Below are 19,258 nucleotides of genomic sequence, written 5' to 3'. Positions count from 1 at the left end.
CAGATACTGCACTCCTGTAGGTTGCCAACTACGAAAACTTTTGCAATTTTATCCACAGATGCAATTATGCTTGCAGATCATGGATATATCCATGCATTCTGTAAAACTAGAATTATAATGCAAAAAAAACTTACAATATTGTTTTATAATGTTCTGACTATGAGATAACCCATTTACAAAACACCATCAAATTCCATAAAGTATGAACAAAAAAAGTTAATATCCCTACAAAAATGTGTCACACTTTAATTAAAATATAATATTTTTATTAAATCTTACTTATAAAAAAGATCTTATTGATAAGATATCATAAGATTATGGAAATGCAAAACATAATAGCAGGAATATATGGGTGAGAATATAAAAGTGTTCCATCACAGATATACAGTACATGTCAGTACAATACTTAATACTGTATGTAAACATGGTCATAGCTGTAGCCATAGATAACAAATTGAGCATCTCAATCAAGATGCATGTATCGTGAATGTCAGGGGAGCGCACATTCATCTTGGGGTAATTATATCACACCTTGTCAGATCTGTCATCATGTGTTTGTTATTATATCATATTGAACATTTTGCGCACATGCGTTTTCATTGAGATTAAATTTTAATAAAAAATATTAATTTAATTTTAATTAAAGTGTGACATATTTTTGTATTGTCCGGACTATGAAGTATAAACACAAAATGAAAGCATTGATGCCCCTGCGTTTAACACTTGTGTGCCAGTGGAGACATAATCTGCTGGCCCAAATGGTTATCAAACATTGACCGCTATCTGTTAATACTCTGTATACACAATTCCATGTTTTATCTTCATCAGATAACATGCTTCAATTCTCTGTTCACAGTAGGGGTGCAAACAGTGAACCAAGGCCCCCAGCCTTTGATCTCTATAATTCATAACCCCTCTTATGAAACTGTGATAAACTTATAATTATACACAGCAACCTATCTCAGAAGGTGGAGTTGCAGGAGAGGAAGTGAGGAGCAGTATAAGCCAATCTTGATGCAGTAGATCATCTTATACTCCCTGTATAGTAGAGCTGAGCTAAACAATCAAGGAAGGATTGAGGGAAATTAAATAGAAGGTAAGCATCATTCAGAGGTGCTGTTATTAATATATATATAAGCTTATAGCGTGACATCCTTTTTGAAGATCCTATTTTTAACAAAATATCTAATGTTACCACATAGAAGTGAACTGTAGATAGATAGATTTTTGAAAGAAAAGCACAGTTTTTTCCAATGTTGCTAACATTAGATGATTTAGAAACAGACTCTATACATTGATAATGTGGTAATTGACTATTCTAGCTGCAAACGTCTGGTTTGTAATGCAATATCTTCATAGGTGTATAGAGGCCCATTTCGGACCACCATCACTCCAGTGTTCTTATGGTACTTTGTGTTTTCTAACTGTGTAAGAAGGCTAACAGATGGTTAGAATAACCTTGAAAACCCTTGTGCAAGTATGTTAGCACACCTGGAAACAGTTTGGCTGATTAGAGAACCTATAAACCTGACCTTCCTTTGAGCTAGTTGAGAATCTGGAGCATTACATTTGTTGGTTCCATTAAACTCTCAAAATGGCCCCCCAAAAAAAGAACTTACATGTGAAACTCGACAATCTATTCTTGTTCTTAGAAATGAAGGCTATTCCATGTGAGGAATTGCCAAGAAAGTGTCTACTACTCCCTTTAGAGGCGAGCACAAGTAGGCTGTAACCAGAGTAGAAAGAGAAGTGGGAGGCTCCGCTGCACAACTGAGCAACAAGACAAGTACATTAGAGTCTGTAGTTTGAGAAATCGACGCCTCACAGGTCCTCAACTGGCAGCTTCATTAAATAGTACACGCAAAACGCCAGTGTCAACGTCTACAGTGAAGAGGCGACTCCTGGATGCTGGCCTTCAGGGCAGAGTGGCAAAGAAAAAGCCATATCTGAGACTGGCTAATAAAAGGAAAAGATTAATATGGGCCAAAGAACGCAGACTTTGGACAGAGGAAGATTGGAAAAAAGTGTTATGGACAGGCGAATCTAAGTTTGAGGTGTTTGGATCACACAGAAGAACATTTGTGAGATGCAGAACAAGATGCTGGAAGAGTGTCTGATGCCATCTGTCAAGTATGGTGGAGGTAATGTGATGGTCTGGGGTTACTTTGGTGCTGGTAAAGTGGGAGATTTGTACAAGGTAAAAGGGATATTGAATAAGGAAGGCTATCACTCCATTTTGCAACACCATGCCATACCCTGTGCCCAGCACTTGATTGGAGCCAATTTCATCCTACAACAGGACAATGACCCAAAGCACACCTCCAAATTATACAAGAACTATTTAGGGAAGAAGCAGGCAGCTGGTATTCTATCTGTAATGGAGTGGCCAGCGCAGTTACCAGATCTCAACCCTATTGAGCTGCTGTGGGAGCAGCTTGACCGTATGGTATGCATAAAGTGCCAATTAAGCCAAACCAACTTGTGGGAGGGGCTTCTGGAAGCATGGGGTGAAATTTCTTCAGATTACCTCAGCAAATTAACTGCTAGAATGTCAAAGGTCTGCGATGCTGTAATTGCTGCAAAGGGAGCATTCTTTGACAAAAGCAAAGTTTGAAGGAGAAAAAAATTATTTCAAATAAAAATCTTTTTTTTCAAACGTAGTGTATATGGACTTTTCAAAAGCTTTTGATATGGTGCCACACAAAAGGTTGATACATAAAATGAGAATAATGGGGATAGGGGAAAATATGTGTAAGTGGGTTAAGAGCTGGCTCAGGGATATGAAACAAAGGGTGGTTATTAATGGAGCACACTCGGACTGGGTCGTGGTTAGCAGTGGGGTATGACAGGGGTCAGTGTTGGGCCCTCTTCTTTTTAATATATTTATTAATGACCTTGTAGGGGGCATACAGAGTAGAATTTCAATATTTGCAGATGACACTAAATTCTGCAGGGTAATCAATACAGAGGAGGACAATTATATATTACAGGATGATTTATGTAAACTTGAAGCTTGGGCTGATAAATGGCAAATGAGCTTTAATGGGGATAAATGTAAGGTCATGCACCTGGGTAGAAGTAATAAGATGTATAACTATGTGCTTAAATCTAAAACTCTGGGCAAAACCGTCAGTGAAAAAGACCTGGGTGTATGGGTGGATGACAAACTCATATTTAGTGGCCAGTGTCAGGCAGCTGCTACAAAGGCAAATAAAATAATGGGATGCATTAAAAGAGGCATAGATGCTCATGAGGAGAACATAATTTTGCCTCTATACAAGTCACTAGTTCGACCACACTTAGAATACTGTGCACAGTTCTGGTCTCCGGTGTGTAAGAAAGACATAGCTGAACTAGAGCGGGTGCAGAGAAGAGCGACCAAGGTTATTAGAGGACTGGGGGGTCTGCAATACCAAGATAGGTTATTACACTTGGGGCTCTATTTAGTTTGGAAAACCGAAGGCTAAGGGGTGATCTTATTTTAATGTATAAATATATGAGGGGACAGTACAAATTGCCGTATTTGGAGTCGTTTTTTTCTGCCTTCCTCTAGATCAACATGTTAGGGCATGTAAGGTTAGGCTATGGGTTGAACTAGATGGACTTAAAGTCTTCCTTCAACCTTAATAGTAACTAAACCTTGTCAATGTCTGAACTAGATTTTAAATTCATTTGGTAACTAATTTGATTAATAAAAGTATGAGTTTTCATGGAAAACACAAAATTGTCTGGGTGACCCTAAACGGTAGTGTGTATATATATATATATATATATATATATATATATATATATATATATATATATATATACACACATTAAATTGCAAAAGTATGTACCCCACTCCCTCCCCCTTGACTTTCTACCTAGTTTTTAATTTTTTTTACATTACAACCTGTGTTTAAATATTTTTGTAATTCAATTTGTATTGGATACATCAGCACTAAATGGTCTAAGTTCTGGTGCAAGCAATTATGTATATACTTGTGTATAAGTCGACCCGAGTATAAGCCGAGACACCTAATTTTGCCACGAAAAACTTGGAAAACTTATTGACTCGAGTATAAACCGGGTATGCATTGTGCCCTCATCCCTATCCTTGTATGGATGGCTCCCCATCCCTGTCCTTGTATGCATGGCTCCCCAACCCTGTCCTTGAATGCATGGCTCCCCATCCCTGTCCTTGTATACATGGCTCTCCATGCCTGTCCCACCCCCGTCCTTGTTTGCATGGCTCCCCATCCCCATCCTTGTATGCATGGCTACCCATCCTTGTATGCATGGCTCTCCGTTCTTGTATGCATGGCTCCCTGACCACGTCCTTGTATGCATGGCACCCCATCCTTGTATGCATGGTTCCCCGTCCTTGTATGCATGGCTCCCCAACCCCATCCTTGTATGCATGTCTCCTATAAAAAAAAATTCCTACTTACCTTCCCTGCGCGCCCTCGCTGCATCTCGTTCCGGTGTCAGCCGCTCTTTCGGCCGAGCAATCACGGGTCCCCTCTCATTAAGGTAATGAATATTCACTCCACGCCTATTGTAGTGGAGAGGGGTAAATATTCATTACCTTAATGAGTGGGCACCCGTGCTAGCCTGGCCGCTGCTGGAAGCCGATGGCTGCAGGTGTAACTGTACATGCTATAAGAAAAATGAATATTCACTGCAGTCTTTCTGGGACAGTGACTCGTGTATGATCCGAGGGGCCCTTTTCAGCACAAAAAAATGTGTTGAAAAACTCAGCTTATACATGAGTAAATACGGTACCTTCATAAGTCACATGTTTAGTGAAATGAAGTCCATCTGAGGAGGCTGCAACACCAATAAGCAAGACGCACCACTAGCAAAGTTGTTGAGAAGTTCAAGTCAGGATTGGATTATAAAAAAAATATCCCAATCTCTGATGACCACCCGGAGCACCATTAAATCCATTATCATCAAATAAAAAGAACATGGTACCACAACAAACCTGCCAAGAGAGGGCCGCCCACCAAAACTGTCAGCCTGGGCAAGGAGGGCATTAATCAGAGAGGCAGCTCAGAGACCAAAAGTAACCCTCAAGGAGCTTCAGAGTCCCCAGGCCAGAGACTGGAGTATCTGTCCATATGACCAGAATATGCCATACACTCCATAGAGGTGGCCTTTATGAAAGAGTGGCCTATTTGTTGTTTACTTCGCAATAAAAAGAAAACCAAGTGTTCACAGTTGTAGGTATGTTCATTCAATGAACTGATGCAAACCCTTAAAAAAACAGTGACATTCTAGGTTGTGAGGTAGCAAAATAAAAAAAATGCCAATAGGGGTGAAAAGTTTTGCAAACCCCTAAATATATACACAATTTCAGGTTTAATGATGTTTTTTTTTTGTAATAAGGATGAGTCCCAAGTCTCTGTAGAGGAAGCTGAAGAGCAAGATCGGGAGCCAGATTTTGAAGATTTTGTTCCACCTGCTCCTCCCCCTTCTTACTTTTCAACATTTTATTCGAACACTCCCAGAACAAGTCAGAGGTGAGTAATATATGTTTTCTACTAAGCAGGGCAAAGTGGGGCCCTAGGCAATGTTTAAAATGGGGCCCCAAATGCTAACACATTTGTGCACATCACACAGAAGCATTTTGGTTGTATTTACATGCGTTGATGTCAGGCCGCTAAATGAGTGTGATCGACAATACTGAAGTCGTTGGACGCTTGTTTCCCAGCCTCTTTCCACCATCTGAGAAAGAATAATGGGGACAGAACGATCACAAAGAGATCACTAACAGATCACCATACAGTATCATGTTATCAGCAGCACATCTACAGTTTACATCGGCGATGTCCTGCTGAGAACAGTGATTTTTATTCTGGCATAAACAATCCAATCACCCAATGAATATGCAGCATTTTGCTTGTTTAGAATAATACACCCCATATTCCTCTATATATTATAATGTGCACCACAGTCCTCCATATTGTAAAATGCACACTCCATAGTCCTCCATATAATATAATGTGCCCCATAGTCCTCCACATAGTATAATACACTCCTCAGTCCTCCATATAGTATTATACACTTCCCAAAGTCCTCCATATAGTATAATACACTCCTCATAGTCCTCCATATATTAAAATATACTCCTCAGTCCTCCATATAGCATAATACACTCCTCACAGTGCTCCATATAGTATAATGCACCGTCATAGTCATCCATGTAGTACAATTCACTTCCCATAGTATAATGCACCCAATAGTTCTTCATATAGTATAATTTATTCCCCATAGTCTTTGATACAGTATAATTCAGCCCACATATAGTATAATGCAGCCACCACCCCACAGTATAATGCAGCCACCCCACAGAGTATAAGGCAGCCACCCCACAGAGTATAATGTAACTCCCCACAGAGTATAATGTAACCCCCCCACAGAGTATAATGTAACCTCCTCATAGAATATAATGCAGCCCCCCATATAGTATAATGTAGCCCCCTCATAGAGTATGTGCAATCACCCCTCATAGAATATAAATATAATACAGCCCCCCCCATAGAATATAATGTAGCCCCGAACAGGATATAATACAGCCCACCTCCCCATAGAATATATTGTAGCCCCATCAAAGAGTAAGATGCAATCATCCCTCATAAAATCTAATAAATCCCCCTACACTATATAACACAGCCTCCACCATAGAATATAATGTACCCCCCAAATATAAAACACAGCCACATAGTATATTACACAGCCTCCCCCATAGAGTATAATATACCCCATAGTATATAGCACAGCCCACATAGAAGTACATAGCACAGCCCACATAGTAGTATATAGCACAGCCACGTAGTATATAACACAGCCCACGTAGTAGTATACAGCACAGCCCACATAGTAGTATATAGCACAGCCCACACAGTAGTATATAGAACAGCCCACACAGTAGTATAAAGCACTGCCCACACAGTAGTATACAGCACTGCCCACACAGTAGTATACAGCACTGCCCACACAGTAGTATACAGCACAGCCCACACAGTAGTATACAGAACTGCCCACACAGTAGTATACAGCACTGCCCACACAGTAGTATACAGCACTGCCCACACAGTAGTATACAGCACTGCCCACACAGTAGTATGCAGCACTGCCCACACAATAGTATACAGCACTGCCAACACAGTAGTATACAGCACAGCCCACACAGTAGTATACAGCACTGCCCACACAGTAGTATGCAGCACTGCCCACACAGTAGTATACAGCACTGCCCACACAGTAGTATACAGCACTGCCCACACAGTAGTATACAGCACTGCCCACACAGTAGTATACAGCACTGCCCACACAGTAGTATACAGCACAGCCCACACAGTAGTATACAGCACTGCCCACACAGTAGTATACAGCACAGCTCAGCCCACATCCCCCTTTCCTCCCCTCCTCTCTCCTCTCGAGAATGGCCCCACAGTCCAGTAAAAAAAAAAAACACAAGCTTCTCACCTCTCCTCGTGCCTGCGCTGCTCCCTGCTCCTGTGTCGGCAGCTGCCGCCGCACTGCCTGGCACACAGTGAGTGCGCAATGACGCGCACCCGCAGTGTCAGAGGCAGAGCGGGGAATGATGGGTCACCTGACGCTCTCTCCTCCACCATTGCTTTGAACTGTACCGGCAGACGCCGGTATAGTTCAATGCTTCGGGCGAGTTGGCACTAGCGGCAGGTGGGCCCCCCTGCCTCACAGGGGCCCCATAGCGGCTGCGTGACTTGCCGCTAGCTGGGGGCCCCTGGTAGTCTGCCTGCCCCTAACACCGGCCCTGCTACTAAGTGATCGGGATCAAGCAGCATCCACTATACCAAGAACTTTCTTTTGCAGGCCAAGATAACCCTAGCAAACGCTGCAAACACTTTTTCTTCAGCTTTTTTCTAGGTGTGCCAAATGTGAAGAACATGGCAGCAGATTTCCTGAACTATAAGTTTGTTCTCTAAACCTACAGCCCTGCTTCTCCCCTTACCAGTAACAACCCTACTTCACCACCCTCTTATGCCAATAATTCAAAATCACTCTTCTACACTTTTCATTCTTTCTTCAGCCCTATAGTTCAGGTGTTTATCTCTCATCTCAGCGCTTACGATCTGGCCATTTGCTTGAAAGAAAAAATTGATAATATCCAACATGAAATTATCTCCCTATCCCTTATCTTCCCTCCCACACTTCATCTAGCTCACTTTCTGCCTTTAACCCAGTCACCGAAGTCTCCAGGCTCCTCAGTTGTTCTTGCCTTACTACCTATTCCCTCACACCTTCCATAGTCCTTCTCCCCATCTGTCACTAACCACCTAACTCAAATATTTAAAGGGAATCTGTCATCATGTTTTTATTCTGCTGTCTATGTACCACTGTAATGCTGATTACATCCATAGCTCTATTTTAGAAATTTGGGTTTCTGTTTTAGGGAAATTTATTGTTGAATTTTTATTCAAATCATCCGCAAGTGCAGTGGGTGGGCACTTACTTACAGCTCTTCTGCCACTTTTCTCTTTTTCCTGCCCATTCTGCCTAGTTTTATTTTCTTCTACTTCTCATTCCCACAACTGTTGTCCTAGTGAAGAAGATGGCAGTGTCTGGGCCCACCTGCAAACTATGACAGTCTTGTTCATTAGGACATTACTGTGCATGCGCTACCCCGAGGAATGACGGCACTTGCACTTGATGTCGGGCAGGAGCCGAAGGTCACTGAAAGAAGAGTGACCTGTCCATTACTGACAGGAGACAGGCGGCTGTGGCGGGGAGTAGGGATGAGGGGCAGCAGAGTTGTAAGTGCAGTGCCCACCGTGCTGCATTTCCAGCTTGTGTGCATAACAACTCAACAATACTGTAAACCCAGATTTTTTAAATAAAGTTATGGATGTATTCAGCATTACAATGCCTTTAGAATAAATAGCATTAGTTTGGAGAATATAAGTCTGATGATAGATTCACTTTCAACTCAGTCTTTCTTCTAGAATCTTTACTTCCACTTTTCAACATCCCCATTAAAATATTTATTGATCCACCATGTTCTGCTAATTACAGACACGTGTCTAAAATCCTGAAACACTTGGTGCACTCTCACCAAATCTGCATTTTTTTCTGATAACTCTCTTCTTGACTCTCTACCATTTGCTTTCCCGACTCTACGCTTTACAGAAGTTGCACTTACTAAAGTGTCTAATGATCTACTAACAGCTAAATCTAATGTTAACTACTCTTCTGATTGTTCTGGATCTTTTGGCAGAGCTTACCACTGTAGATCACAAGCTCATCCTCACTATTCTCTGCTTTATCATCATTAAAGATGCCGCTCTCTCTTGGCTCTGTTTTTAACTCTTTCAACGCTCCTGTAGTATATAATCTGCTAGCTCTTCTTCCTATCCTCTTCTCCTTCGTGTTGGTGTTCCCCAGGGTTCAGTTCTTAGGCTCCACCTCTTTTTCTCTGTACACTGCCCATATTGGACAAACTATAATCAGATTTGGCTTTTAGCGACATGTCTATGCTGATTATGCTGATGTTTTCCAACAAATGTTATTGATTTTATAAATTTAATAGAGATGAAGGGTAAAGGGTAAGGGAAAAAAGGGTGAAAGGAAAAGAAAAGACAGGCATACATATATATATACTGTAGCTTACACAAACAGAAAACGATTGTAGCTTACTCAAACAGATTAAACGTAGCTCAGTATCAAACCTAATATAACTGTTGCTTGTCAATAAAAAAGTAAGTAGGTTGTATGATGTATACAGGTCCTTCTCAAAAAATTAGCATATAGTGTTAAATTTCATTATTTACCATAATGTAATGATTACAATTAAACTTTCATATATTATAGATTCATTATCCACCAACTGAAAGTTGTCAGGTCTTTTATTGTTTTAATACTGATGATTTTGGCATACAACTCCTGATAACCCAAAAAACCTGTCTCAATAAATTAGCATATTTCACCCGACCAATCAAATAAAAGTGTTTTTTAATACCAAACAAAAAAACCATCAAATAATAATGTTCAGTTATGCACTCAATACTTGGTCGGGAATCCTTTGGCAGAAATGACTGCTTCAATGCGGCGTGGCATGGAGGCAATCAGCCTGTGACACTGCTGAGATGTTATGGAGGCCCAGGATGCTTCAATAGCGGCCTTAAGCTCATCCAGAGTGTTGGGTCTTGCGTCTCTCAACTTTCTTTTCACAATATCCCACAGATTCTCTATGGGGTTCAGGTCAGGAGAGTTGGCAGGCCAATTGAGCACAGTAATACCATGGTCAGTAAACCATTTACCAGTGGTTTTGGCACTGTGAGCAGGTGCCAGGTCGTGCTGAAAAATGAAATCTTCATCTCCATAAAGCATTTCAGCCGATGGAAGCATGAAGTGCTCCAAAATCTCCTGATAGCTAGCTGCATTGACCCTGCCCTTGATGAAACACAGTGGACCAACACCAGCAGCTGACATGGCTCCCCACACCAGCACTGACTGTGGGTACTTGACACTGGACTTCAGGCATTTTGGCATTTCCTTCTCCCCAGTCTTCCTCCAGACTCTGGCACCTTGATTTCCGAATGACATGCAAAATTTGCTTTCATCAGAAAAAAGTACTTGGGACCACTTAGCAACAGTCCAGTGCTGCTTCTCTGTAGCCCAGGTCAGGCGCTTCTGCCGCTGTTTATGGTTCAAAAGTGGCTTTACCTGGGGAATGCGGCACCTGTAGCCCATTTCCTGCACACGCCTGTGCACGGTGGCTCTGGATGTTTCCACACCAGACTCAGTCCACAATCTTCCTCAGGGTCCGGTCACCTCTTCTCGTTGTACAGCGTTTTCTGCCACATTGTTTCCTTCCAACAGACTTACCATTGAGGTGCCTTTATACAGCACTCTGGGAACAGCCTATTTGTTGAGAAATTTCTTTCTGGGTCTTACCCTCTTGCTTGAGGGTGTCAATGATGGCCTTCTTGACATCTGTCAGGTCGCTAGTCTTACCCATGATGGGGGTTTTGAGTAATGAACCAGGCAGGGAGTTTTTAAAAGCCTCAGGTATCTTTTGCATGTGTTTAGAGTTAATTAGTTGATTCAGAAGATTAGGGTAATAGGTCATTTAGAGAACCTTTTCTTGATATGCTAATTTATTGAGACAGGTTTTTTGGGTTATCAGGAGTTGTATGCCAAAATCATCAGTATTAAAACAATAAAAGACCTGACAAATTTCAGTTGGTGGATAATGAATCTATAATATATTAAAGTTTAATTGTAATCATTACATTATGGTAAATAATGAAATTTAACACTATATGCTAATTTTTTGAGAAGGACCTGTATAAGGGTCTGTCCTGTCTGGAATCACCTAAAGGTGATCATAGGACTTTGTGGGGCAAAGTACGGTTCATTTACAAGCTACAATTGAGGAATAAATGGAAAACCGCTTTTCTAGGAACTTGAATAATAAAGTTACCGACTTCAATAAATGTTGATTGTAGTACTTTTCACTTGGGACATAGGTTTGATTTGGACATAGAAAGGAGACCAGGAGAGCCCACGGAGGAAACTTTGCCGGCACATTTCAGGAAGTCAACTCCTTCCGTTGGAGAAGAAATAGTAATCAGTTTAGATGAGAATTTAATTTGTAGCGTAGAGAACTGAGTCCAATTGTTGGGTATTCTGGCTTTTAGAAGCTCACGTGTAGTGGATTGAAATAATTTCCACTTTTGCAGAGTTTCTTTAGATAGGTCTTTAAAAAAGGTAAAATGACTATACGGAGAAGAGAGGAATCTTGGCTCTTTTGATATACCCAGTAGTGTGTTTCTTACCAGTTGGGGTAAAATGAGACAATAACATCTGTAGCAACATCAGATGGAAGAGCAGATGGCCTGCGTACTCTAAAGGCCTGTTCAATTAAGTTTTCCCCATTGGCGTTAGGAATTAGATGAGAAATTAGCGAAGAAATGTAATCCCTTAACTGGAAGTTTTGGACCGACTTCGGAATCTCTCTGATCTTCACATTGTTTTTCCTTTTGAAGTCTTCCAAATTAGCTAGACTGTTTCTGAAGGAAGTAATATCCTTCTGGATGTTTTCCAATGAATCTGAGATTGTAGGGAGATCCTGCATTCCTTTAGTGTGTGAAATCTCGTAAATTTTGTATGAGGAATTAATTCTTTCTGTGACATCGGAAGATCTGTTAGATGCCCCTTTAATATTTGAGAGTGTAGCATCAGCTATGTGCGAAAAAGTATCTTTTAAAAGAAGTAGCTGAAAATAGGGGATTATCAGGAGCTATGCAGAAGCACGTCCGCTCCTGTCCGCTGCAAACCACGCCCCCATGTCTATGCTGATGTTACCCAATAATATATTTATTCTCCTGACATGACTGCACTACTACAAAATACCAGTATCTGTCTGTCAGCTATCTCTAACATCGTGTTCTCTCTTTATCTTAGGAGATTCACTGACAAAGGAAAAAACTAAACTTTATTCAATCCAATTATAACTATGCCCAAAATTCACTTCCTGAAGGTTAGTCAGAAGGTGACTAATAGAAAACGTATACACTGTTGCTTACTGTGTCGCTGAACAGCCCCTCTTTTAGGTAATTTATGTCTGTTTAGAAACTGCAAGGTGCACGCCTACTGGGAAGAACTCTGTTTTTATTAGGTGTTACGGCGGACTCCTAATGTGATGTCACAGAGGTGTGGACCCGGCTCTATGGTGTGATTGGTGTAGGTGGAACCTATCACATCTGTGAGTGTGACGTCACTAAGGGGGTGTGGCTATGTTCTTTAATGTCCTGTCGGCGCCACTAACTATACAACCTTTGATATGGATGCACGTGTACAGTGCTCGTTAGGGAAATGTTATACACTGAACAGTCACTTTAGGAATGTTAGTAATCAATGTCAGCTAGAGCAGGGGGTCGTTACATACAAACAAAATCTTTATGACCAGAGATGCTAATAGTTCTGAACCATGAATGGTCTCTGAAACAAACTGACATAATGATTTAAATCTAGTGGTGGCATGATAAATCTAATAGCCATGCTGCGGTTACTTAGAGAATGAGTGCAATATCACAATACAGACTACGAATTTGTGCAATTATAATGTTTGGGAGGTTAGTGTAATCATTTAATATGAATATAAAATGATTTTATGAGCAGTCAAGTGTTCCTTGAATTGCATATAGTGGGCTGTCTGAAAAGTGAGATTAGTAAAGGACAGTTGGTCTGCACTAATAATTCTCAGCTGCTATATTAAATAAGTCAGTCCCTATAGGAAAAACGATAACTATACTGTATCTTCACACATTATTTCTCATTGTCTGACCGCCATTGAAGTTACTTATGAGCCTATGGAGAAATCTGGGTTCAGACCATATATAGTTTGCTGACTGTTTTCGGATAACAGGATATATGTTTTTAGGGGGTTTGTCTAGTCTCTTTGGAATATAGGGTAATCTTTAATAAGGTCTCCTGATGAGTCGTCTTTGGCGAGGACGATGAAACACGTAGAGATGAGAGTTTTTAAGTGTGTGTATGTACTGACACCTCACCCTATACACTGAGATGTGGGGTTTATGTTTTCTATTAGTCACCTTCTGACTATCCTTCAGGGGTGACTTGTGGGTATAGTTTTAATTGGATTGAATAAAGTTTAGTTTTATCCTTTGTCAGTGAATCTTCTAGTCGAGGGATATTTGATATTTTTTCAGAGAGTTATTTCTCTTTATCTTAATAATAAATATAATTTTATTTATATAGCAATACTAATTTTATTTATATAGCACCAGCATATTCTGCAGCACTTTACAATTAATTTTAGACTGAATCTGTCACATAGTGGGGCCCTAGTCTATCTCTGTCCGCCGGATTACTCCTGAAGGTGGAGACACCGGGGTCAAGTTCCCTCCCCCTCCCAGGCAGGTGTGAGGCCAAAGTGTATAGGATAACAGTACCCAGACAAGCAAGGGAAGACGGACTGAGATGAATGAAAACTACAATCATACAAAATACACTCACCAAACAACAGAGTGGAACATAGGGGAGGTATGCCAAGGTGAAACCAAAATAGGAGAAAATGAGGATGAACACACAAACAAACTCCATGCAACAATCTCCTGAACAACTCTCTAAACACCTACTCCAAACACAAACTTAACCTCCAACTCCTAACCAGGTAGTAAGAACTATCACTGACAATTCCCAAGTGCCAGTGGTGAGCATATATGGTAGTGGCCCACACTAAACAGCTAAGACAATTCAGGTTGGAGAGCTCCAGGAGACCAACTGAACTGATTAACCCTTGCACTGCCAGCAAGGAAAAAAACTGCACTGTTTCATTAAATTATGAAGCAATTCTAATTAGAGCAGGAGTTTGTGAAATCAGACACCGTAATCTTCTAGCCCCTGTCTGTCTCCAAAACAGAACTTATCTTCTTGTGTTTCCTCCCTCTACTAACCTACCTAATCCTGAAATTTCCATCTCTATGTATGGTGCTACTAGGGCCGGTTTTAGACAAAGTGGGGCCATGGGCAAAAGTTTAAAGTGGGGTCCCAAATGCTCACATATGGCACCGTCACACAGAAACATTTTGGCTGTATTTACATGTGCTGAGTTCAGGCCATTAAACGAGCGTGATCAACAATAATGAAGTCGTTATATGCTTGTTTCTCGGCCTCTTTACACCAACTGAGAAAGAATGATGGGCACAGAACGATTACTTTTAGATCAATCTGTTCCCATACAGTATCATGTTATCAGCAGCCTATCTGCAGTTTTCATCGGGCGATGTGCTGCAGAGAACAATGATTTTTGTTCCGGCATAAACAATATAATCACTTGATGAATAGGCAGCATTTTGCATGTTTAGTATAATACCCCATAGGCCTCCATATAGTATAATGCACCCCATAGTCCTCCACATAGCATAATGTGCCCCATATCCCAACATATCCATATCCGTCATCGCTCACCCGGTGAGTCAGAAGCAGAGGGTCATCTGACGCTCTCTCCTCCATCACTGCTTTCTTTCAACTGTATCAGTGTCTATGATGCCGATAAGTTGAATGCGCAATGCAGGGAAGGGGGTGCCACCCCAGGCCCCTCTTACGGGCCCCATACTGGCTGCATGGCGTGCCTCTATGAGTAGCAAGCCACTGGCTGGGGAGAGCGGGGGCCGTAGGCAGCTGCCTAGTCTGCCTTCCTCTAACGCCAGCCCTGGGTGCTACTGTAATTCCCTGGCAGCATGTCCACTATCTTGAGTAATATTTGACTCAGATCCTTCCTTTGTTCCTTTGTGCATTATATATCCAATACCGCTCTTGTCAACTGCAGCTCAAGAACATCTGCAGAATCCAAACTTTTCTTACCTTCTAAGCTGCAAAACCTTTTCCTGTTGCTTTGATTCATTCTCGTCTTTATTACTACATTTCTCCCTCTCCAATCTATCTTGAATACAGCAGCCAGGCTGATATTTCTGTCCAGCCACTAGGCGAAAGCCTCCACCCTGTGCCAGTCGTTCTACTGGTTGTCCATCCTCTACAGAATAAAACATAAATTGATGACACTCACCAACAAATATCTTAATTCTGAACCGCTCTTCATCCTTTCTCATCTCAAATTACCAACAAAGCCCTGTGCCCTCCATTCTGATAATGATCCAGAACTAACATCTTCCATAATCTGAATATCACACTCCCATCTCCAAGACTTTCTTCCCACTGTAATCTGTTCAGAAAATTGCCATGAGGCAAATAAACTCTAACTAAAGATTCCTAAAATATAACCTTTATTTAGTATAGTTAATATAGGGCTAACGTGAAAATTTTAAAATCACGCTAGTTGGTGGTAATCAAACATTATAGAAAAATCTTTATATTTTTGGTCAATGGGATGTTAGTTGTAAGTGATGGTGACTGATTACTGCTGGGAAAAGTACTTAGACATATTAAATATTTATTAAATAATTTATTATCCAACCTCTCATGCAATAGAGTTATCCAGATGTCAAAAGATAGAAGATAGTAACTAATTCCTGCTAGGGTATGTGCCAAAAAAGCATTCTATATTTTTGCAAAATGTGTCAACCAATCTTTGCGCTAGGGGGATTCATAAGTCTTCAGTCACACAAAGTGACTGCAGACTTACCCATTTGGACAACCCCTTTAACTATGCTAAATAAAGGTTATATTTTAGGAATTTTTAGTTAGTGTTCATTTGCCTCACTGCAATTTGTAAGTAGCAAGACTTTCCTCCAGCTCACTTGCGAAGTTCTCTTGTTTGAACTGGTGACCCATGTATACAATTTTAATGTTTGATATTGTTTGTAGATGTAACCTCTTAACTGTATATGTTGGTGATATATAAAAAATTGTTATTATTCTATAATTATTTATAATAGTATAGTCTATAATCTCATAAATTATTCTTTGTTATTCACATTTTGTAAATTTTAATAAACTGTTTTTCTGCCATACATATTGATGAGTTTAAAACAAGTTGTATGGTTTAAAAAAATGTTATATATTCTAATTACATGGAAATTATGAATATCTTTGTTTGCCATAACTAAAGAGAAGAAAAGTCTTGAATTGCATCAGAAATTCTTTCCAACACTGGGGTTATAGCACAGCCAACAGTGTCGTAATTTAGAATTTAACACATAGTAAAGGGTATCTGTCACCCCATTTGAGTATTTTAGCTAATAATATGGGCACACAGATTGTGTAAAGCTGAAACTAGTCATGCCTGTATCCTCCTCGATGATGCCTTGTTCATTAAAAATCATCTTTTTTCATTTTGATCTTCCAGGCTATGGAGCGTATGCGCACCTGGAAGATAACACTGCCTCTTCTCTCGTTATACTAGATTTCTCCTTCCCCTCTTCCCTGCTTGTCTTTTTTGTCAGGTGTGCGGACGTTAATCCTGCGCCTGCACATTATGCCTGCCGTCTCTCCTGTGCACTGTTCTGCCCTTCTCAGGGCAGTGACTTCTATTTTATCGTGCCAGGCATTCACTGTCACTTCTGTAACCAGCGTTCTCTGGCGCTATGAAAAGTTGCAAGTCAAGTGTGCAACTTTTTTATCCCTTGTCATATTGCAAGGCTCGTTAAAGAGTTGCTATTGACTTTTAGGATTGCTGCTTCCAATAGGTGGTGCTACAGATCTATTTGTCTTACTCTCTGAAAAGAGATTCAGATGAAATCTCTGAGGGAGCCATTCACTATAGTGGCACAGCAGAGTTGTTCTGGACTCCATCTGGCCTCTGTCAGTGGTGCCCTTTTCAGAGGTACATAAAACTGTAGTCGACTGCGCTTTTATGCAATTCTAAAAAGACGGACACTGCTGGATCATAGGCCTGACGGCATCCACAGTGCCTCCATCTGCCCAATGATAGGGAATTTTCTGACAGGGGTTCTGTCTGAATTACTTATTTCAGAGATTTACACGGAAACCCCAGTGTAAGCTCTCAGCTCAGAGCGCAGGATAAATGTGAGCTGAGTCTTCCTGCAATCTTAGCGCGGCAGAATGAACAAATCAACAGCAGGTGAAGAATTGGTTTTATTTATTTTTAACGCCGTTCCTCGTGTGGTATAAGTGATTAGGCGACTTTATTCTTCGGGTCGGTGTGATTACAGCAATACCAGATTTATATCAGGTTTTTATGTTTGGCTGCTGCCACACTCTAAAAGACGCTTTTTGAGAGCTATGCTTTTTCTATATTTCTGCCAACAGAGTTATGTGAGGGCTTGTTTTTTGAGTTGACGTTTTTATTGGTACCATTTAGAGGCACATACTATTTTTTTTATTGCTATCCCAATTTTTCAAGGTAGAATTTACAAAGACCAGCAATTCGGGAATTGTTTTTTGGGTTTTTTATGCCGTTCCACGTGTGGTAAAAGTAATAAGGCAGCATTATTCTTCGGGTCAGTATGATTACATCGATACCACATTTATATAATTTTTTTATGTTTTGGCACTTTTACACTATGAAAACTATTTTATAGAAAAAATCATTATTTTTGCAACGCTTTATTCTGATAGCTATAGCTTTTTTATTTCCCTGCTGATGGAGCTGTATGGTGGCTTGTCTTTTACGGGGCAAGATGACATTTTCAGCTATACCAATTGTATTTACATTCAACTTTTTGATCGCATTTTATTCCACTTTTTTTTCGCAGTAAGATTAAAAAGCATTGTTTTTATGCCATGTTTTTTATTTTACAAGCGTGAAAGCCTTTTGCTTTTGAGCAGGATGTCTATACATTCTCCAAAGGTGGAATTCTGCAGGGGGTAGAAAATGTAACTTGTAGGTGGTAGTGCCCTTTAAATAATTGATGAACAATATTGTCCTGTGTTTGTCATTTCATACTCAACATGAAACCGTTTCGTATCAACATTTTCTCAAGTTTCCCTGATTGTGCCAATAAGCTTATGTTTTCTTTCTTGGACAAATTGCCATGGCAATGTTTCTTTATGTCGTTAAAAAGACTGATTAAAATACAGACTCATTTGGCCAGAATAGCATTGTAAGAGGATTGCTGAAGTCCAACATTATTTGCCAGTAAGTAAGGAGCAGATGTTTATGTAGTTTGAACATGTAATTATTTTAATTGCTTCTTCTGGTATTGAATACATTAGCTCCTTGTTTCTGGATCATTCAGTGTTAGACCTCTTCTTGTTGGTGCCTAAAACAAGACTTACAGATTGTAGTAAGACAATAAAATAAAAGATGTAATACCACCATGCTAAAAATAACACAAATTAGATCTGCAAAATAATTATAGCAAATCCGTATCTGCTCTTCCATGTTCACAATTTCTTATTGGTTGCTCTATGTGTTTGTTTTGGTTAAAAAATATTTATTAATGAAAGAAGTAATTTCAATGTTTGCCAATAAATCTGAATTTACATGTCAGCAAGACCAGTAAACTAAACATGCCTTGTATGCAAGTGTGTCAGTCATTTAAGAATCCCTTACTAAATCTAATGAAAATTGGTTGACTACGCATTAAGTTAATATTGTGTTTTCTTTTTTCAGAATGATTGGCAATGAGGTGATTCCACTTCCACACATTTATGGATCCAGGTTTAAAGGGGTTGAAGTGTTTTGCCCCATAGAGCCGCCTCCGCCATACGAATCTGTGGTTAGCCAAAGTCATTCTCTAGCGGTAACTATGACTATTAGTAATTTAACTTCATACTTACTGATTTCTACACAGGTACAATGTGATAAATAGAAACAATTATTGTAGTACATACATACTAG

At 40.2% G+C, this 19,258-nt stretch overlaps 1 protein-coding gene across 1 annotated transcript in view; it reads left to right on the top strand.

Moving 5' to 3' along the window:
• Nucleotides 1–19,258, top strand: part of ENTREP1 (endosomal transmembrane epsin interactor 1) — a 180,578-nt gene that overhangs the window by 134,346 nt on the left and 26,974 nt on the right. Inside the window, exons 6-7 of the mRNA XM_077249074.1 lie at nt 5,371–5,504; nt 19,031–19,160. Coding sequence (XP_077105189.1) covers nt 5,371–5,504; nt 19,031–19,160 — 264 coding nt within the window. The remainder of the gene's footprint in view (nt 1–5,370; nt 5,505–19,030; nt 19,161–19,258) is intronic.

Source organism: Ranitomeya variabilis, chromosome 1, assembly GCF_051348905.1.
Source record: "Ranitomeya variabilis isolate aRanVar5 chromosome 1, aRanVar5.hap1, whole genome shotgun sequence".
In the NCBI taxonomy this organism is placed as follows: domain Eukaryota; kingdom Metazoa; phylum Chordata; class Amphibia; order Anura; family Dendrobatidae; genus Ranitomeya; species Ranitomeya variabilis.
The sequence above is the reverse complement of the archived record's forward strand: the minus strand, read 5'-3'. Positions and strand labels throughout refer to the sequence as shown.